Source organism: Salmo salar, chromosome ssa04, assembly GCF_905237065.1.
Source record: "Salmo salar chromosome ssa04, Ssal_v3.1, whole genome shotgun sequence".
NCBI lineage: Eukaryota > Metazoa > Chordata > Actinopteri > Salmoniformes > Salmonidae > Salmo > Salmo salar.
Window position 1 is genome coordinate 2,719,024 of NC_059445.1, and position 20,225 is coordinate 2,739,248.

Consider the following 20,225-nt stretch of genomic DNA (forward strand, 5'->3'; position numbering starts at 1 on the left):
CTCTCTCTCTTTCTCCCTCTCTCTCTCGCTAGCGCTAGCTCTCTCGCTAGCGCTAGCTCTCACACTTTGACCAGAGAGTACAGTATAGTGTCCAGCCAGCCTGACCTGGGGAACTAGTGGAGATATGAGGAGAAGTGTGTGTGTGTGTGTGTGTGTGTGTGTGTGTGTGTGTACACCCTAACCATAGATTGCTCACTACACTGTGACTGTCAAGTCAACTCCTCCATAGTAATCAGTTGCCAGTGAGGGACCATTCTAATCCTTAAACTCACAGTGACCGTGTGTTTAGACACACACACGTTATGTTCTCCTGTCCTGTGTGTGTGTGTCTCTTCAGAAGACTCCTGCGTAAGAGCTAGCCTTGGCTGACGGGGGCAGAGTGTGTATCGGGGCGAGGTGACCTCGTCCGATCTCCTTCAGGAGCTGAGACTGTGGATAGGAGCTACCCAGCAGTACTTGGGAGTGGGACTTTCTTATCGTGTTTGGAACAGTGTAGTATTTGACTGCGTCAGGGCGGTGTTTGAAGATAACAGTATTAAGTCCCAAATGGCACCCGATTCCCTATTTTAGCGCACTACTTTTGAATAGGGTATACTATATAGGGAATATATTGCCATTTGGGACACAACTAGATACAACACTTTGTTAACTTTGCTAGTCTCTCAAAGTCAACCTCCCTGCTCAAATGGTGAGGTAGTCTGAACACACACACACACACACACACACACACACACACACACACACACACACACACACACACACACACACACACACACAGAGTCATGCGTCAGCTTGGGAAAAGCATGCTAGATCATTCAGATTGAACACAAGGCCCAGTCTAAATCGGAAAACTGCATTGGAAGTGTGTGTGTGTGTGTGTGTGTGTGTGTGTGTGTGTGTGTGTGTGTGTGTGTGTGTGTGTGTGTGTGTGTGTGTGCCCCCTTCCCAATAATTCCCCCAGTCCCCGTGGTCGGTCCTGTTTTGTGAGAGTGTATTCCACCAGATGGGAATCCTCCGTGTGGCAGGAACATCCTCCTTCTAAATAACACTGACCTGCCTGTCAATGACCTCCATAGGGCAAGAGAGAGAGGACCTAAAGGAGAGGAGAGAGGGGGGGAGAGAGAGGACCTAAAGGAGAGAGAGGGAGGGGGGAGAGAGAGGACCTAAAGGAGAGGGGAGAGAGAGGACCTAAAGGAGAGGGGGGAGAGAGAGGACCTAAAGGAGAGGGGAGAGAGAGGACCTAAAGGAGAGGAGAGAGGACCTAAAGGAGAGGAGGGGGGAGAGAGAGGACCTAAAGGAGAGGGGAGAGAGAGGACCTAAAGGAGAGGAGAGAGAGGGAGGGGGAGAGAGAGGACCTAAAGGAGAGGAGAGGAGAGGGAGGGGGAGAGAGAGGACCTAAAGGAGAGGAGAGCGAGAGAGGGGGAGAGAGAGGACCTAAAGGAGAGGAGAGGGAGGGGGGAGAGAGGACCTAAAGGAGAGGAGAGCGAGAGAGGGGGGAGAGAGAGGACCTAAAGGAGAGGGAGAGGGAGGGGGGAGAGAGGACCTAAAGGAGAGGAGAGGGAGGGGGGAGAGAGAGGACCTAAAGGAGAGGAGAGGAGAGGAGAGGGAGGGGGGGAGAGAGAGGACCTAAAGGAGAGGCGAGGGAGGGGGGGATACTGTCTCTGATACTGTGTGTGTCTCTGATACTGTGTGTGTCTCTGATACTGTGTGTATATTAAGGAGGTCTGGTTTTGGCTAATGGATTGTTATGAGGGACAACACACACACACACACACACACACACACACACACACACACACACACAATAGGGTCCTGTAACACATCAGGACCCTATTGGAGCATGGTGTATGTGTTGCTATATGTTATTAATTGTCTGTGTTTCCGTGTAACGTGTGTTCTGTGTCTGTGTAGATGTTTGTGTAGATGTGTGTAACGTGCGTTCTGTGTCTGTGTAGATGTTTGTGTAGATGTGTGTAACGTGCGTTCTGTGTCTGTGTAGATGTTTGTGTAGATGTGTGTAACGTGCGTTCTGTGTCTGTGTAGATGTTTGTGTGTAATTTACAGTGAGCGTGTGATCTGTTTTCCCTTTGGACGTCATTACAATGCATGTTGGGTCTTCCTGTAGTTGTGAAATCATGTATCAATGCGCTCTCTTCTCTCTCTCTCTCTCTCCCTCCCTCCCTCCCTCTCTCCCTCTCTCTCTCTCTCCCTCCCTCCCTCCCTCTCTCCCTCTCTCCCTCTCTCCCTCTCTCCCTCCCTCCAGGTTAATCTAGCCTATGCGTATGAGACTAAGGATGCTCTGTGTTTAGTACTGACCATAATGAATGGAGGAGACCTGAAGTTTCACATCTATAATATGGGGAACTCTGGCTTTGATGAGCAGAGGGCCATCTTCTACGCTGCAGAGATCTGTTCTGGGCTGGAAGACCTGCACCGTGAGAGGATCGTCTATCGGTCAGTAATCAATCATTCAACAAATCAATCAACTTTACATTTTACATGTGCATTAAGAGTCACTTCCACAATATATTACAGCAGGGCTGGCCAACTCTGTTCCTGGAGAGATACCCTCCTGTAGGTTTACACTCCAACTCTGTTCCTGGAGAGATACCCTCCTGTAGGTTTTAACTCCAACCCTGTTCCTGGAGAGAAACCCTCCTGTAGGTTTTAACTCCAACCCTGTTCCTGGAGAGAAACCCTCCTGTAGGTTTTAACTCCAACCCTGTTCCTGGAGAGATACCCTCCTGTAGGTTTTAACTCCAACCCTGTTCCTGGAGAGCTACCCTCCTGTAGGTTTTAACTCCAACTCTGTTCCTGGAGAGACACCCTCCTGTAGGTTTTAACTCCAACTCTGTTCCTGGAGAGATACCCTCCTGTAGGTTTACACTCCAACCCTGTTCCTGGAGAGATACCCTCCTGTAGGTTTTAACTCCAACCCTGTTCCTGGAGAGATACCCTCCTGTAGGTTTACACTCCAACCCTGTTCCTGGAGAGATACCCTCCTGTAGGTTTACACTCCAACCCTGTTCCTGGAGAGATGCCTGCACTGCTTTCAGTAAACACACAAGACAAGTATATACTTCAAGGTGCACACTGTGCTGAGGCTGCTGATAAATGCACACTGCTAAGTGCACTATCCTGTTTCAAATCCATTTCCAAAGATATTAAGATGACATAAACAGTATCTGGGGTGTGTGTGTGTGTGTGTGTGTGTGTGTGTGTGTGTGTGTGTGTGTGTGTGTGTGTGTGTGTGTGTGTGTGTGTGTGTGTGTGTGTGTGTGTGTGTGTGTGTGTGTGTGTGTGTGTGTGTGTGTGTTGCAGACTTAAGACACACACACACAGCCCTTTATGCAAACAACACACCAATAGGAGGCCACCAGTGCAGACAGGTCAAGGGTCATGGACTGTTCTGGAAGATTCCTTTCTTCTAAATTAGTAGTATCAACTAAATCATAGTCTTTATATGGTTAGCTGATTTAGATGGTTAGCTGATGGTTAGCTGATGGTTAACAGATTTAGATGGTTAGCTGACTTAGATGGTTAGCTGATGGTTAGCTGATGGTTAGATGGTTAGCTGATTTAGATGGTTAGCTGACTTAGATGGTTAGCTGATTTAGGTGGTTAGCTGATTTAGATGGTTAGCTGATTAGATGTTTAGATGGTTAGCTGATGGTTAGATGGTTAGCTGTTTAGATGGTTAGCTGATGGTTAGATGGTTAGCTGATGGTTAGATGGTTAGCTGATTAGATGGTTAGCTGGTAAAATGGTTAGCTGATTAGATGTTTAGCTGATTTAGATGGTTAGCTGTGTTAGTGCTGTGCAGGAACAAAAGCATGCGTGCCCAGAACTGGTGTTGGATAAATAACTCTAACTTTGTGTATGTTTTTTTCTTCTCAGGGACTTAAAACCTGAAAACATTCTTCTAGACGACCGTGGTAAGCTTGAACCACGTCTTGTCACTGACTTAGCTAATTACAAGCCTTGGTACTAGCAACATAAACTAGCTAGCTACAAGCCTTGGTACTAGCAACATAAACTAGCTAGCTATAAGCCTTGGTATTAGCAACATAAACTAGATAGCTATAAACCTTGGTACTAGCAACATAAACTAGCTAGCTACAAGCCTTGGTACTAGCAACATAAACTAGCTAGCTATAAGCCTTGGTACTAGCAACATAAACTAGCTAGCTACAAGCCTTGGTACTAGCAACATAAACTAGCTAGCTACAAGCCTTGGTACTAGCAACATAAACTAGCTAGCTACAAGCCTTGGTACTAGCAACATAAACTAGCTAGCTATAAGCCTTGGTACTAGCAACATAAACTAGCTAGCTATAAGCCTTGGTACTAGCAACATAAACTAGCTAGCTATAAGCCTTGGAACTAGCAACATAAACTAGCTAGCTACAAGCCTTGGTACTAGCAACCTAAACTAGCTAGCTACAAGCCTTGGTACTAGCAACATAAACTAGCTAGCTACAAGCCTTGGTACTAGCAACATAAACTAGCTAGCTATAAGCCTTGGTACTAGCAACATAAACTAGATAGCTACAAGCCTTGGTACTAGCAACATAAACTAGCTAGCTACACTGTTATTCCCCATACCCATAGTGATATTCATAAACATGTTATTACACTTTTATTCATGTTCATAAACATGTTATTCATGTCCTCTCCAGGACACATCCGTATCTCTGACCTGGGACTAGCCGTCCAGATTCCCGACTCAGAGACGATACGAGGGAGAGTGGGCACCGTAGGATACATGGGTACATCCTACCTCTCTCTTCCTATCTCCTTGATTCCTCCTCTTCATCTCTCTCTCTCTACATACATGGGTACATCCTACCTCTCTTCTCATCCCCCTCTCCATCTCTTTTAACCCTGTCCCTCTCTCTCCTAGACCTGGAGGTGTCTAGACATAATCTATCCCCTCTCTCTCTCTCTCTCTCTCTCTCTCTCTCTCTCTCTCTCTCTCTCTCTCTCTCCGTCAGCCCCAGAGGTGATCCAGAATGAGGCCTACTCCTTCAGTCCTGACTGGTGGGGTCTGGGCTGTCTGGTGTTTGAGATGATCCAGGGTCAGTCACCCTTCCGCCGGCGTAAAGAACGAGTGAAGAGAGAAGAGGTGGACAGACGAGTGCGAGAAGACCCCGAGGAATACTCTGACAAGTTCTCTGAGGAGGCCAAGGATATCTGCAGACAGGTGGGAGAGAGGGAGTGATGGATGGCGTGTTTAAAGAACACACACACACACACAGTTAGTTATTCCTCTGCCGGGGTTAGGGTTAAAGTGAGGTCACACGGGGTGTGTGTGTGTGTGTGTGTGTGTGTGTGTGTTCTGTGAGCAGGTGTGTGTGTGGTCAACATCCCTTCTCTACAGTGTTATCCATGGTGGTTGAGCAGCGGTCATGTTTCAGACCGGTCCACCAGAGTTAATATTTGCTTCATCCATGAATGAGCATTTGGAGCACTAGTGTGAACCCTGTCTGTGTGGTTGTCCACAAATACAATATCTTCTTCATCTTCCTCTTCTTTCTTCTCTTCTCTTCTTCTTTCTTCTTCTCTCTTCTTCTTTCTCTTCTTCCTCTTCTTTCTTCATCTTCTTCTTCTCTTCTTTTTCTCTTTTTCTCTTCTTCTTTCTCTCCTTCTTCCTCTTCTTTCTTCTTCTCTCTTCTTCTTTCTCTCCTTTCTCTCTTCTTCTTTCTCTCTTCTCTTCTTTTTCTCTTCTTCTCTCCTTCTTCCTCTTCTTTCTTCTTCTTCTCTCCTTCTTTCTCTTCTTTCTCTCTTCTTCTTCTTTCTCTTCTTCTTTCTTCTCTGCATTGGACTCTCTACTGGGAGAGAGGAGGGGATGAGGGAGGTAAAGGAGAGAGGGTGAAGGACCGTTACTGTTCCAGTCAGAGACACAGGCCTTTGGGGGGATTCCTCTGTTCCAGTGAGAGACACAGGCCTCTGGGGGGATTCCTCTGTTCCAGTCAGAGACACAGGCCTTTGGGGGGATTCCTCTGTTCCAGTGAGAGACACAGGCCTCTGGGGGGATTCCTCTGTTCCAGTCAGAGACACAGGCCTCTGGGGGGATTCCTCTGTTCCAGTGAGAGACACAGGCCTCTGGGGGGATTCCTCTGTTCCAGTCAGAGACACAGGCCTCTGGGGGATTCCTCTGTTCCAGTCAGAGACACAGGCCTCTGGGGGGGATTCCTCTGTTCCAGTCAGAGACACAGGCCTCTGGGGGGGATTCCTCTGTTCCAGTCAGAGACACAGGCCTCTGGGGGGGATTCCTCTGTTCCAGTGAGAGACACAGGCCTCTGGGGGGATTCCTCTGTTCCAGTGAGAGACACAGGCCTCTGGGGGGATTCCTCTGTTCCAGTGAGAGACACAGGCCTCTGGGGGATTCCTCTGTTCCAGTCAGAGACACAGGCCTCTGGGGGATTCCTCTGTTCCAGTGAGAGACACAGGCCTCTGGGGGGATTCCTCTGTTCCAGTGAGAGACACAGGCCTCTGGGGGGATTCCTCTGTTCCAGTGAGAGACACAGGCCTCTGGGGGGATTCCTCTGTTCCAGTCAGAGACACAGGCCTCTGGGGGGGATTCCTCTGTTCCAGTGAGAGACACAGGCCTTTGGGGGGATTCCTCTGTTCCAGTGAGAGACACAGGCCTCTGGGGGGGATTCCTCTGTTCCAGTCAGAGACACAGGCCTCTGGGGGATTCCTCTGTTCCAGTCAGAGACACAGGCCTCTGGGGGGATTCCTCTGTTCCAGTCAGAGACACAGGCCTCTGGGGGGATTCCTCTGTTCCAGTCAGAGACACAGGCCTCTGGGGGGATTCCTCTGTTCCAGTCAGAGACACAGGCCTCTGGGGGGGATTCCTCTGTTCCAGTCAGAGACACAGGCCTCTGGGGGGATTCCTCTGTTCCAGTGAGAGACACAGGCCTCTGGGGGGATTCCTCTGTTCCAGTGAGAGACACAGGCCTTTGGGGGATTCCTCTGTTCCAGTGAGAGACACAGGCCTCTGGGGGGATTCCTCTGTTCCAGTCAGAGACACAGGCCTCTGGGGGGGGATTCCTCTGTTCCAGTCAGAGACACCGGCCTCTGGGGGGATTCCTCTGTTCCAGTCAGAGACACAGGCCTCTGGGGGATTCCTCTGTTCCATCCATATGGAAGGGATGATGCTGTTTGTATGTGGCTGCTATGGAAGGGATGATGCTGTTTGTATGTGGTTGCTATGGAAGGGATGATGCTGTTTGTATGTGGCTGCTATGGAAGGGATGATGCTGTTTGTATGTGGTTGCAATGGAAGGGATGATGCTGTTTGTATGTGGTTGCTATGGAAGGGATGATGCTGTTTGTATGTGGTTGCTATGGAAGGGATGATGCTGTTTGTATGTGGTTGCTATGGAAGGGATGATGCTGTTTGTATGTGGCTGCTATGGAAGGGATGATGCTGTTTGTATGTGGTTGCTATGGAAGGGATCATGCTGTTTGTATGTGGCTGCTATGGAAGGGATGATGCTGTTTGTATGTGGTTGCTATGGAAGAGATGATGCTGTTTGTATGTGGCTGCTATGGAAGTGAACTGTGTTTGCGTGTGATCAGGGGTGTATTCATTCAACAAATTCGCTTGAAAAATGTTTATTAAATGGAAGCAAACGGGGATTAACATAACTGAATTTATCCAATAGACACTAGCTCACCATTCACATTACATGGGGGAGATTTAAACAATGCTCTAGAACTGAATGTGTAGAATCGGAACAATATTACACATGGGGGAGATTTAAACAATGCTCTAGAACTGAATGTGTAGAATCGGAACAATATTACACATGGGGGAGATTTAAACAATGCTCTAGAACTGAATGTGTAGAATCGGAACAATATTACACATGGGGGAGATTTAAACAATGCTCTAGAACTGAATGTGTAGAATCGGAACAATATTACACATGGGGGATATTTAAACAATGCTCTAGAACTGAATGTGTAGAATCGGAACAATATTACACATGGGGGATATTTAAACAATGCTCTAGAACTGAATGTGTAGAATCGGAACAATATTACACATGGGGGATATTTAAACAATGCTCTAGAACTGAATGTGTAGAATCGGAACAATATTACACATGGGGGATATTTAAACAATGCTCTAGAACTGAATGTGTAGAATCGGAACAATATTACACATGGGGGATATTTAAACAATGCTCTAGAACTGAATGTGTAGAATCGGAACAATATTACACATGGGGGAGATTTAAACAATGCTCTAGAACTGAATGTGTAGAATCGGAACAATATTACACATGGGGGAGATTTAAACAATGCTCTAGAACTGAATGTGTAGAATCAGAACAATATTACACATGGGGGAGATTTAAACAATGCTCTAGAACTGAATGTGTAGAATCAGAACAATATTACACATGGGGGAGATTTAAACAATGCTCTAGAACTGAATGTGTAGAATCAGAACAATATTACACATGGGGGAGATTTAAACAATGCTCTAGAACTGAATGTGTAGAATCAGAACAATATTACACATGGGGGATATTTAAACAATGCTCTAGAACTGAATGTGTAGAATCAGAACAATATTACACATGGGGGATATTTAAACAATGCTCTAGAACTGAATGTGTAGAATCAGAACAATATTACACATGGGGGATATTTAAACAATGCTCTAGAACTGAATGTGTAGAATCAGAACAATATTACACATGGGGGATATTTAAACAATGCTCTAGAACTGAATGTGTAGAATCAGAACAATATTACACATTCTAAAAGTTGTCTCAACTCTTTTAAGTACCGGACTCTGCCTCACACAACTCTTCTAGAACCCTGTGTCACTTCCTCTTCCTCAGCTGCTGGCTAAAGACCCCAAAGCTCGTCTGGGTTGCCAGGGGCGAGGCGGTGTGGAGGTGAAAGCTCACATCATCTTCAAGAACATCAACTTCAAACGCCTCGAGGCAGGAATTCTGGAACCCCCCTTCAGTCCTGATGTAAGAACACACACACACACACACACACACACACACTGGACCTCCCCTTCAGCCTGGATGTAAGGACACACACAGTGGTGTAAAGTACTTAAGTAAAAATACTTTAAAGTACTACATAAGTAGTTTTTGGGGGTATCTGTACTTTTACTTTACTATTTATATTGTCGACAACTTTTGCTTCACTACATTCATAAAGAAAATACTGTACTTTTTACTCCTTACATTTTCCGTGACACCCAAAAGTACTTGTTATATTTGGAATGCTTAGCAGAACAGGAACATGGTCCAATTCACACACTAAACATTTCTACTGCCTCTGATCTGGAGGACACACTAAACATCTCTACTGCCTCTGATCTGGAGGACTCACTAAACATCTCTACTGCCTCTGATCTGGAGGACTCACTAAACATCTCTACTGCCTCTGATCTGGAGGTCACACTAAACATCTCTACTGCCTCTGATCTGGAGGACACACTAAACATCTCTACTGCCTCTGATCTGGAGGACACACTAAACATCTCTACTGCCTCTGATCTGGAGGACACACTAAACATCTCTACTGCCTCTGATCTGGAGGACACACTAAACATTTCTACTGCCTCTGATCTGGAGGACACACTAAACATCTCTACTGCCTCTGATCTGGAGGACACACTAAACATCTCTACTGCCTCTGATCTGGAGGACACACTAAACATCTCTACTGCCTCTGATCTGGAGGACACACTAAACATCTCTACTGCCTCTGATCTGGAGGACACACTAAACATCTCTACTGCCTCTGATCTGGAGGACACACTAAACATCTCTACTGCCTCTGATCTGGAGGACACACTAAACATCTCTACTGCCTCTGATCTGGAGGACACACTAAACATCTCTACTGCCTCTGATCTGGAGGACACACTAAACATCTCTACTGCCTCTGATCTGGAGGACACACTAAACATCTCTACTGCCTCTGATCTGGAGGACACACTAAACATCTCTACTGCCTCTGATCTGGAGGACACACTAAACACACATGCTTCGTTTGTAAATGATGTCTTGGAGTGTTGGAATGTGCTCTTGGCTGTCTAAAAAATGTACTACAAAGTAAATTGTAAATTGTGTTGCTAAATATCAGGAATTTGATGTATAGCATTTACTTTTTCCACGAGTGTACTTAAGTACTTTTAAAATCTGATACTTTTAGACTTTTAATCAAGTAGTATTTTACTGGGTAACTTTCACTTTTACTGGAGTCATTTTCTATCAAGGTATCTTTTACTTTTATTCAAGTATGGCAATTGAGTACTTTTTCCATCACTGGACACACGCACATGAACAAACTATCTTTCTCCCTCTCTCTGTCTCTCTCTCTCTCTCTCTCTCTCTCTCTCTCGCTCTCTCGCTCTCTCGCTCTCTCGCTCTCTCCCTCTCTCCCTCTCTCCCTCTCTCCCTCTCTCCCTCTCTCCCTCTCTCCCTCTCTCCCTCTCTCCCTCTCTCGCTCTCTCGCTCTCTCGCTCTCTCGCTCTCTCGCTCTCTCCCCCTCTCGCTCCCTCCCTCCCTCCAGCCGCGGGCGGTATACTGTAAAGATGTTCTGGATATAGAACAGTTCTCTACAGTGAAGGGAGTCAACCTGGACCCCACAGACGATGACTTCTACCACAAGTTTGTTACAGGAAGTGTCTCCATCCCCTGGCAGAACGAGGTACTGCACCCTAGTGTGTGTGTGTGTGTGTGTGTGTGTAGGTCGCCATCCCCTGGCAGCAGAAGGTACTGCACACTACTTGTCTGGTGAAAATGATGTCATCGTTTAGAACAGGGGGGAGACAGTCTTGTCTGTAAAGGGGCCGGTGCCCCTTTACAGACAGGTTTTTGCTCCAGTCCATTCAGTGACACACCTCATTCAATCTAACACTATACAGCTGGTAGGTCATGTACATGTGACCCTCTGCCTTTCAGATGATAGGCATGCTTCAACACATGTCTGTTTTCAAGGGATAGATATTGATCCATGTAATGAAATCTATTACCCCTCTCTCTTTCTCTGTCTCTCTCTCTCTGTGTCTCTCTCTGTGTCTCTCTGTGTCTCTCTGTGTCTCTCTGTGTCTCTGTCTCTCTCTCTCTCTCTCTGTCTCTCTCTGTCTCTCTCTCTTTCTGTCTCTCTGTCTCTCTCTCTCTCTCTCTGTCTCTCTCTCTGTCTCTCTCTCTTTCTGTCTCTCTCTCTGTCTCTCTCTCTGTGTCTCTCTCTGTCTCTCTCTGTCTCTCTCTGTGTCTCTTTCTGTCTCTCTCTCTGTCTCGCTCTCTGTGTCTCTCTGTGTCTCTCTCTGTGTCTCTCTCTGTGTCTCTGTCTGTGTGTCTCTGTGTCTCTTTCTGTCTCTCTCTCTCTGTGTCTGTGTCTCTCTCTCTGTCTGTCTCTCTCTCTGTGTCTCTTTCTGTCTCTCTCTCTGTGTCTCTTTCTGTCTCTCTCTCTGTGTCTCTTTCTGTCTCTCTCTCTGTGTCTCTCTGTCTCTCTGTCTCGGTGTCTCTCTCTGTGTCTCTTTCTGTCTCTCTCTCTGTGTCTCTCTGTGTCTCTCTCTCTGTCTGTCTCTCTCTGTGTCTCTCTCTGTGTGTCTCTCTGTGTCTCTCTCTCTGTCTCTCTCTCTGTCTCTCTCTCTCTCTCTGTGTCTCTTTCTGTCTCTCTCTCTGTCTCTCTCTCTCTGTGTCTCTTTCTGTCTCTCTGTGTCTCTCTGTGTCTATTTCTGTGTCTCTCTCTCTCTCTGTGTCTATTTCTGTGTCTCTCTCTCTGTGTCTCTCTAGTGTTTTAAGGAGATCAGTGTTTTATACTGTGTTAATTTTCTCTTTAGATGATTGAGATGGAGTGTTTTAAGGAGATCAATGTTTATGAGACCGACGGCCTGCTGTGTTCAGATCTGGATGTGAACAGACCCAACCCACCACCAAAGAGAGGATTCTTCTACAGGCTGTTCAGACGAGAGGCAAGTGCTGCTAGCTCTCCTCCTCCCCCCGCCCCCGCCGTGAGAGGTGGGGGGGGTTAAGGTACTTCCCTCTTTCTCCATCTTTCTTTTCTTCTTCTTTACCTCTGACTTTCTTCTCTGGGTGAAGGATCTCTCTGCTTGTGTTTCTTCTCTGGGTGAAGGATCTCTGCTTGTGTTTCTTCTCTGGGTGAAGGATCTCTCTGCTTGTGTTTCTTCTCTGGGTGAAGGATCTCTGCTTGTGTTTCTTCTCTGGGTGAAGGATCTCTGCTTGTGTTTCTTCTCTGGGTGAAGGATCTCTGCTTGTGTTTCTTCTCTGGGTGAAGGATCTCTGCTTGTGTTTCTTCTCTGGGTGAAGGATCTCTCTGCTTGTGTTTCTTCTCTGGGTGAAGGATCTCTCTGCTTGTGTTTCTTCTCTGGGTGAAGGATCTCTCTGCTTGTGTTTCTTCTCTGGGTGAAGGATCTCTGCTTGTGTTTCTTCTCTGGGTGAAGGATCTCTCTGCTTGTGTTTCTTCTCTGGGTGAAGGATCTCTCTGCTTGTGTTTCTTCTCTGGGTGAAGGATCTCTGCTTGTGTTTCTTCTCTGGGTGAAGGATCTCTGCTTGTGTTTCTTCTCTGGGTGAAGGATCTCTCTGCTTGTGTTTCTTCTCTGGGTGAAGGATCTCTCTGCTTGTGTTTCTTCTCTGGGTGAAGGATCTCTGCTTGTGTTTCTTCTCTGGGTGAAGGATCTCTCTGCTTGTGTTTCTTCTCTGGGTGAAGGATCTCTCTGCTTGTGTTTCTTCTCTGGGTGAAGGATCTCTCTGCTTGTGTTTCTTCTCTGGGTGAAGGATCTCTGCTTGTGTTTCTTCTCTGGGTGAAGGATCTCTGCTTGTGTTTCTTCTCTGGGTGAAGGATCTCTGCTTGTGTTTCTTCTCTGGGTGAAGGATCTCTCTGCTTGTGTTTCTTCTCTGGGTGAAGGACTCTCTGCTTGTGTTTCTTCTCTGGGTGAAGGATCTCTGCTTGTGTTTCTTCTCTGGGTGAAGGATCTCTGCTTGTGTTTCTTCTCTGGGTGAAGGATCTCTCTGCTTGTGTTTCTTCTCTGGGTGAAGGATCTCTCTGCTTGTGTTTCTTCTCTGGGTGAAGGATCTCTCTGCTTGTGTTTCTTCTCTGGGTGAAGGATCTCTGCTTGTGTTTCTTCTCTGGGTGAAGGATCTCTGCTTGTGTTTCTTCTCTGGGTGAAGGATCTCTCTGCTTGTGTTTCTTCTCTGGGTGAAGGATCTCTGCTTGTGTTTCTTCTCTGGGTGAAGGATCTCTCTGCTTGTGTTTCTTCTCTGGGTGAAGGATCTCTGCTTGTGTTTCTTCTCTGGGTGAAGGATCTCTCTGCTTGTGTTTCTTCTCTGGGTGAAGGATCTCTGCTTGTGTTTCTTCTCTGGGTGAAGGATCTCTCTGCTTGTGTTTCTTCTCTGGGTGAAGGATCTCTCTGCTTGTGTTTCTTCTCTGGGTGAAGGATCTCTGCTTGTGTTTCTTCTCTGGGTGAAGGATCTCTGCTTGTGTTTCTTCTCTGGGTGAAGGATCTCTCTGTTTTGGTTTTTGGTGTCATCTTCCCAGGTTAAAGAGTGTTGTTTTACCCCAGTCAGTTGGTACAGCAGGAAGTCCAGTTGGTAAGGGCTAACTAAGTGTTGAGTCTGTGTGACTACGTCTCTGTATTGGGCCCGTTTAACTACATGTGTAGCCTAACTGACCCAGAATCAGTTCTTAATGGCAGCAGCAGGTAGCATAGTGCTTTAGAGCGTTGGGCAAGTAACCGAATGTTTGTTGGTTCGAATCCCTGAGTCGACTAGGTGAAAAATCAGTCTATGTGACCTTGAGCAAGACACTTAAATGCTACTGTAAGTGTCTCTGATAAGAGCGTCTGCTAAATGACTTGAATGTAAATAATGGCTGAAAGATTATACATCACACCTACGGCTGATCTAGGGTCAGTTATTATTAATGGTCTCATAGAACCTGTTGAAAATATTCAACAACCTCTGACTGATTCAGAGTCTGTTGTTAAAGGTAGTTAATTAAAAAGTTACATTACAGCCTTATGCTAAAAAAAAAGTGAAAGAGCCCATTGATCCTATGTAACGGCTTATTTAACAACTGTTCCCAGGTCTGTTTAAAGAGTGGCTACGAAGACGAAGAGCACGAGGAGCCTTCCCGACTTTAAACCACTCCCTCTCCTCCTCCTTCCTTCTTCAGCCCCCCGGAGCGGCAAATGTTAGGAACTCCATTCAATGTTAAACCTGTATTTATCATATGTATTAAAAGTGTATTATAATAATTAAAGAAAAACATATGAGTTTAAAAGATTTTGTACATTTGTACTTGAATTGTGTCTAGATGTATATTTTCACTAAAGGTTGTATTGTATAAAAGCCATATTAACTACCACTTGAATACATACATCATTTTTTTTCAACGTTTTGTTAGTTTGTTGGTTTTATACGTTTATTAGTTGTTTATGGAGCAGTATGTAAAATGTATATTAAGGATCTTGTTCTTTTCTTTTTAAAGAAGCACAGGCTACATCCCAAATGGCAGCCTATTCCCCTATATAGTCCACTACTGTTACCTATGGCCTATGGGTCCTGGTCAGAAGTAGTGCACTGTGTAGGGAAAAGGGTACTATTTGGGACTGAACCATTGTATCAGTAGTCTTTTTATTCATTTTCTCGATGGAGCCTTTGTTTGTATGTACAGTAATGTCTGCGTTTCCAAATGGCGCCCTATTCCCTGCATAATATAGTGCACTATATAGGGAATAGGGCTCTGGTCTAATGTAATGCACTATATAGGGAATAGGGCTCTGGTCACTAGTAGTTCACTATATAGGGAATAGGGCTCTGGTCACTAGTAGTTCACTATATAGGGAATAGGGCTCTGGTCTAATGTAGTGCACTATGTAGGGAATAAGGTGTCATTTAGGATACATCTTATGTCGGTCTTTTCTGTTCTTTTGGCCAACATCCAGTATTACCGTATCACATATCCCCTGTTCCAAATCAACCCCTAGCCTCATACACTCTACGCTCTACACCCTAGCCCCTAGACTAAAACATCCCCTTAGTTCTTACACCCTAAGAAGCCCCCAGCCCATAGCTAGACTCTATGCCAGGGTTCTCCAACTGGTGGCCCACGGGCTGAATTTGGCCAGCGGGTGATTTTATTTGGCCCCCCAATTTATATATATATTTTTTTTAAATTGTTGGACATGAGATTGTAAAAACACCAGCAAATCAGCTCCAAGTGATTAACATTTTGGGAATCTGTTCCAAGATATTCCCATCTATAATAGAGAGATACAGGTATGTGATCGTATGTAAATGTAAGGTTTTAAATAATTATGTTTTAGTCAAATATATCAGTTTGGGCTTCTTGCGGTCATTTTGTAGTCTACAAATAATTTGTTCCGTCTGAGTCTAGTTAATGACCCTTGACCTCTACGCACTGGGTCCATGTGAAGATCTGAGAGGATTGGACAGCAGAACAGATGTTAACTCTGTATGCATGTCTCAAAATAACTTCCTTAAACTTAAAACTTCCCTAAGACTACGGAAAATGTAGTCACCCACTTCCAGAAAAGCACAGATAAGCAGTTGACATGGAATGGTCAAGTGTTCTGGCAGAGGGGTGGGGGCTGGAAGAGAGATGCCTTGATTTAACTTGTGTCCTTGCCTTAAGCTATGGTGGTGATGAGGATGATTTACAAACCGAAATATAAAAGTTAGAAAATGTCACAGAACCGGACTTTTGTAACTCAGACTGGCTTCATTTTGAAGACAAATGTGCTTTCATATAATCAACAGAAACCATGTCAAATAGGTTAAATTAGACTAATTACTGGCACTGAGATGGGTTATCCATGGCAAATGACCTACAGTTTAATCATAATGATATCTTTGCCTAGTGACCAGAGCCCTATTACCTATATAGTGAACTACTAGTGACCAGAGCCCTATTCCCTATATAGTGAACTACTAGTGACCAGGGCCCTATTCCCTATATAGTGAACTACTTTAGACCAGAGCCCTATTCCCTATATAGTGAACTACTAGTAACCAGAGCCCTATTCCCTATATAGTGAACTACTAGTGACCAGGGCCCTATTCCCTATATAGTGAACTACTAGTGACCAGGGCCCTATTCCCTATATAGTGAACTACTTTAGACCAGAGCCCTATTCCCTATATAGTGAACTACTAGTGACCAGGGCCCTATTCCCTATATAGTGAACTACTTTAGACCAGAGCCCTATTCCCTATATAGTGCACTACTAGTGACCAGGGCCCTATTCCCTATATAGTGAACTACTAGTGACCAGAGCCCTATTCCCTATATAGTGAACTACTTTAGACCAGAGCCCTATTCCCTATATAGTGAACTACTTTAGACCAGAGCCCTATTCCCTATATAGTGAACTACTTTAGACCAGAGCCCTATTCCCTATATAGTGAACTACTAGTGACCAGGGCCCTATTCCCTATATAGTGAACTACTAGTGACCAGAGCCCTATTCCCTATATAGTGAACTACTAGTGACCAGAGCCCTATTCCCTATATAGTGAACTACTTTAGACCAGAGCCCTGTTCCCTATATAGTGAACTACTAGTGACCAGAGTCCTATTCCCTATTTAGTGCACTACTATAGACCAGGCCTCATGTCAAAAGTAGTGCCAGGAGAGAGACTTGAATGAGGATTTGATCACGTCTCACTACACCATGGAGTCTTTTCCATAGGAATGACTTGAGACGAGCGTTTTCGGCCATTTTGTTTTGTTTGTTTTTCTTTGTCATTCAGGCGACCATATTATTTACCAACCGTCCAACCAATGTAACCCCCTTCACTTTTTTTAATGCTGTGAAAATGTTGAGATGGATCTTTTTGCTGTTTGCTGTACATACTGTACTGTATTCATGTCCTTTACAGAAACACCCAGCCTCCCAGAATGACCTTTCATTCTGTTTAACCATTGGAGGGGTGAATCTAAGAATCTTATGACTTAGTCCTCTATTCCGGAATTCCCTGCCCTTTATGACGTCATTGATTTGAATCAATTAGAATGTTGAACAGAACAGAATGTACTGTTGACATTCCTGAAAGGGTTCAAGGAATTCCATTCTACATTATTTCACACAAATGACTGCAGTTAATCATTTGAATATCATCAATCAATCAAACGTATTTATAATACACCACACAGTCTTCTGAAGAAGCCTCTAGAACTTCTCTGTTAGAAAACAACGTTACGTTTCTCACATACATAGACTTGTAGTGGCTCAGCTCTAATCAGCCTGGTATCTGACATGGGGAAAGAGAACTGTGAGTATTCACAGAGATCTGGTTATCCCATGACATTCTATTCTAGAATTAGGAACATTATACAGTGCAGTACATAGCTAGCTCTGGCTGTTGGCTTCTTGTTGTCTTTTTCTAGATTTGATATTTCTTTGCTTCCAGACGCATCACCAAGCTCACCTCACCTGTCAGTCAGTGTAGAAACACTCTGCCTCAAAAACCATGTAAATGATGTACTTCAAAACTTGTAAGCGCTTTGATATCTCATTAGGCGCAGGCACGCACCCAGGCACACACACACACACACACACTTGGACTGGGGGGAAAGATTTGGCATCCATCCCTGTACAGCAGTAAGCGATTTCGTTTTACGGCACTAAGGTGTGGAAACTGTCTTGTTCTCAAATGGCACCCTATTCCCTACTGTATGTAGTGCACTACAGAAGAAGTGTACTACATAGGCCATAGTGTTTCATTTGGGAAACATCCAATAATTATAGGAAGTGTCTTTGAGCATAATGCAAATTACATCAAATCAGACTGGAAATGGTTTTGATTAAAAAAAATAAAGATAAAGGTTTTCAACTGAAATAACTGGCATAAACCTTGACCTACAGTATGTGGATGGCCAAGAGTTGTTCCTGACCATGTGACCTGGCCCGGGAAAATCTCTGAGCCCAAATGCAAGCCTCTCTATGGCCGGGATTCAATCCGATCGCGCTTTGTCCACAATGCACGTTTTTAAAGTCAATGTTCACGGTAAATGCTGCATATGTTCTCAGTCAGAAATGACCTTTTTAAAATGGTGCATCGTTCAAATCCGCTATAGGATGGGATTCAGTCCCATCTTCTAACTAGGGCCCCTTTTTGTCCCTGGTTACATCATGTGATCAGGATGGAAGAACTCCAGGCCTTACCCACAGTATGTGCCAACCAGTCATCCTTAGTCAGTTTTCTTTATTTTTGAAATATGTTCGCTTTCTTTTTACTTCTGAATGGCTGGCCCCACGTTAGGCTGACAAGGAACCTAATACAGCTCATCAAAAAAATAACATTTTTTACAGTTTTGAATGTCTGCACAAAGTGCATTTTAATATATATATATATAAAAAAGAATTATTACTCAAGCATGTTATTGGTTGTTGCAGGTTCCTTGTCTGTAATTGAAATGACCTTTCAGTGCCAACATATGACATATTTACAGGGGACGACAACAAATTTGTTATCACAACGTGACCGGACAAATTATACTTTTCTTTTTTTTTTGGCTACGTCCCAAATTGACAACATAATCCCTATATAGTGGTCTACTCGTGACCAGGGCCCATAAGGCTCTGTTCAAAATGCCCTGGTCAAGAGTAATGCACTATATAGGGAATGAAAACGGGTTTCCATTTGGGACAGAGACCCTTTTTTTAATTATCTTCTTTTTTAAAAAAATTTTTTGTAGTTGTACAGTCATGTTGTTCAACCACTGCAGTTAATGTAATTGTTGTACAAGTTGTATCACTGGGTGTTACTGTATCATATCTTCTGACATTTGTAATTATTCTGAGAATACACTGCCGTTTGGATAAAAAAACAACACAACCCCCGAGTCCCCGGACTGGTTTTTGGTACATTTGACATTTTAGTCATTTGACAGAGGCTTTTATCCAGAGTGACTTAGTTAGTGCTTTCATCTGAAGATAGCTAGGTGAGGCAAATGATTATATCACAGGAATGCATTGTAGTCATGACGCACCTTTTCATTATCTACACTAACAGTAAAGCAGGATAAAGGAGGTGTCCCAGATAGAACCCAACAGTAAAGCAGGATAAAGGTGTCCCAAATGGAACCCAACAGTAAAGCAGGATAAAGGAGGTGTCCCAGATAGAACCCAACAGTAAAGCAGGATAAAGGTGGTGTCCCAGATAGAACCCAACAGTAAAGCAGGATAAAGGTGGTGTCCCAGATAGAACCCAACAGTAAAGCAGGATAAAGGTGGTGTCCCAGATAGAACCCAACAGTAAAGCAGGATAAAGGAGGTGTCCCAAATGGAACCCAACAGTAAAGCAGAATAAAGGAGGTGTCCCAGATAGAACCCAACAGTAAAGCAGGATAAAGGAGGTGTCCCAGATAGAACCCAACAGTAAAGCAGGATAAAGGTGTCCCAAATGGAACCCAACTGTAAAGCAGGATAAAGGAGGTGTCCCAGATAGAACCCAACAGTAAAGCAGGATAAAGGTGTCCCAAATGGAACCCAACTGTAAAGCAGGATAAAGGAGGTGTCCCAGATAGAACCCAACAGTAAAGCAGGATAAAGGTGTCCCAGATAGAACCCAACAGTAAAGCAGAATAAAGGAGGTGTCCCAGATAGAACCCAACAGTAAAGCAGGATAAAGGTGTCCCAGATAGAACCCAATAGTAAAGAAGGATAAAGCCTTAACCCCCTCCATACTGTAGTGTACTACTTTTGACCAGAGCTCTATGGATCCTAGTCAAAAGTGGTGCACTACACAGGGAATAGCCTACATGTCAGATAGTGATTGAGTGTTGTCGTTTCCTACGGGTACTACACTTCTGGTGTGAGACAGTCATCTGGAAGAAAACACATTATTTAATGTTGATCGGTACGATTTTCTATTCTACCTGTTCAATTTAAATGTTGATATCACACTAATAAGTGTGCGTGCTGAAATACACCGCATGTGACTGCATCTAGTTTTTCCTAATGTTTTCAATACGCACTACCTCATCCTCGTCTCCCCAGAGCAGACACACGCCCGAATCACATGATGATTCTGCCTAGGTCGCTAACTTGGAAGGAAACTGCCGTTTTTCCCGACTCAACAGTCGGGATTACCGTTAAAGGAATAGAATGTAAACGGTGCAGATGATATATCGTTCTGATATCACGGAATACCGCCTCGTTTTGCAGGATTTCAGCACTCGGTGAC

General features: G+C 44.7%; 1 protein-coding gene across 2 annotated transcripts in view; it reads left to right on the forward strand.

The window, feature by feature from the left end:
* The window catches only part of LOC106592297 (G protein-coupled receptor kinase 6), a 93,378-nt gene extending 78,999 nt beyond the window's left edge, over positions 1 to 14,379 (forward strand). Inside the window, exons 9-16 of one of the 2 annotated variants that reach the window (XM_045716299.1) lie at positions 2,264 to 2,454; positions 3,898 to 3,935; positions 4,680 to 4,769; positions 4,995 to 5,203; positions 8,865 to 9,002; positions 10,561 to 10,698; positions 11,837 to 12,029; positions 14,099 to 14,379. In XM_045716299.1, the coding sequence (XP_045572255.1) occupies positions 2,264 to 2,454; positions 3,898 to 3,935; positions 4,680 to 4,769; positions 4,995 to 5,203; positions 8,865 to 9,002; positions 10,561 to 10,698; positions 11,837 to 12,028 (996 nt within the window). In that variant the 3' untranslated portion in view covers position 12,029; positions 14,099 to 14,379. The remainder of the gene's footprint in view (positions 1 to 2,263; positions 2,455 to 3,897; positions 3,936 to 4,679; positions 4,770 to 4,994; positions 5,204 to 8,864; positions 9,003 to 10,560; positions 10,699 to 11,836; positions 12,030 to 14,098) is intronic. The other variant, XM_045716300.1, reaches the window with a different exon arrangement.
* The last annotated feature ends 5,846 nt before the right edge of the window (positions 14,380 to 20,225 follow it).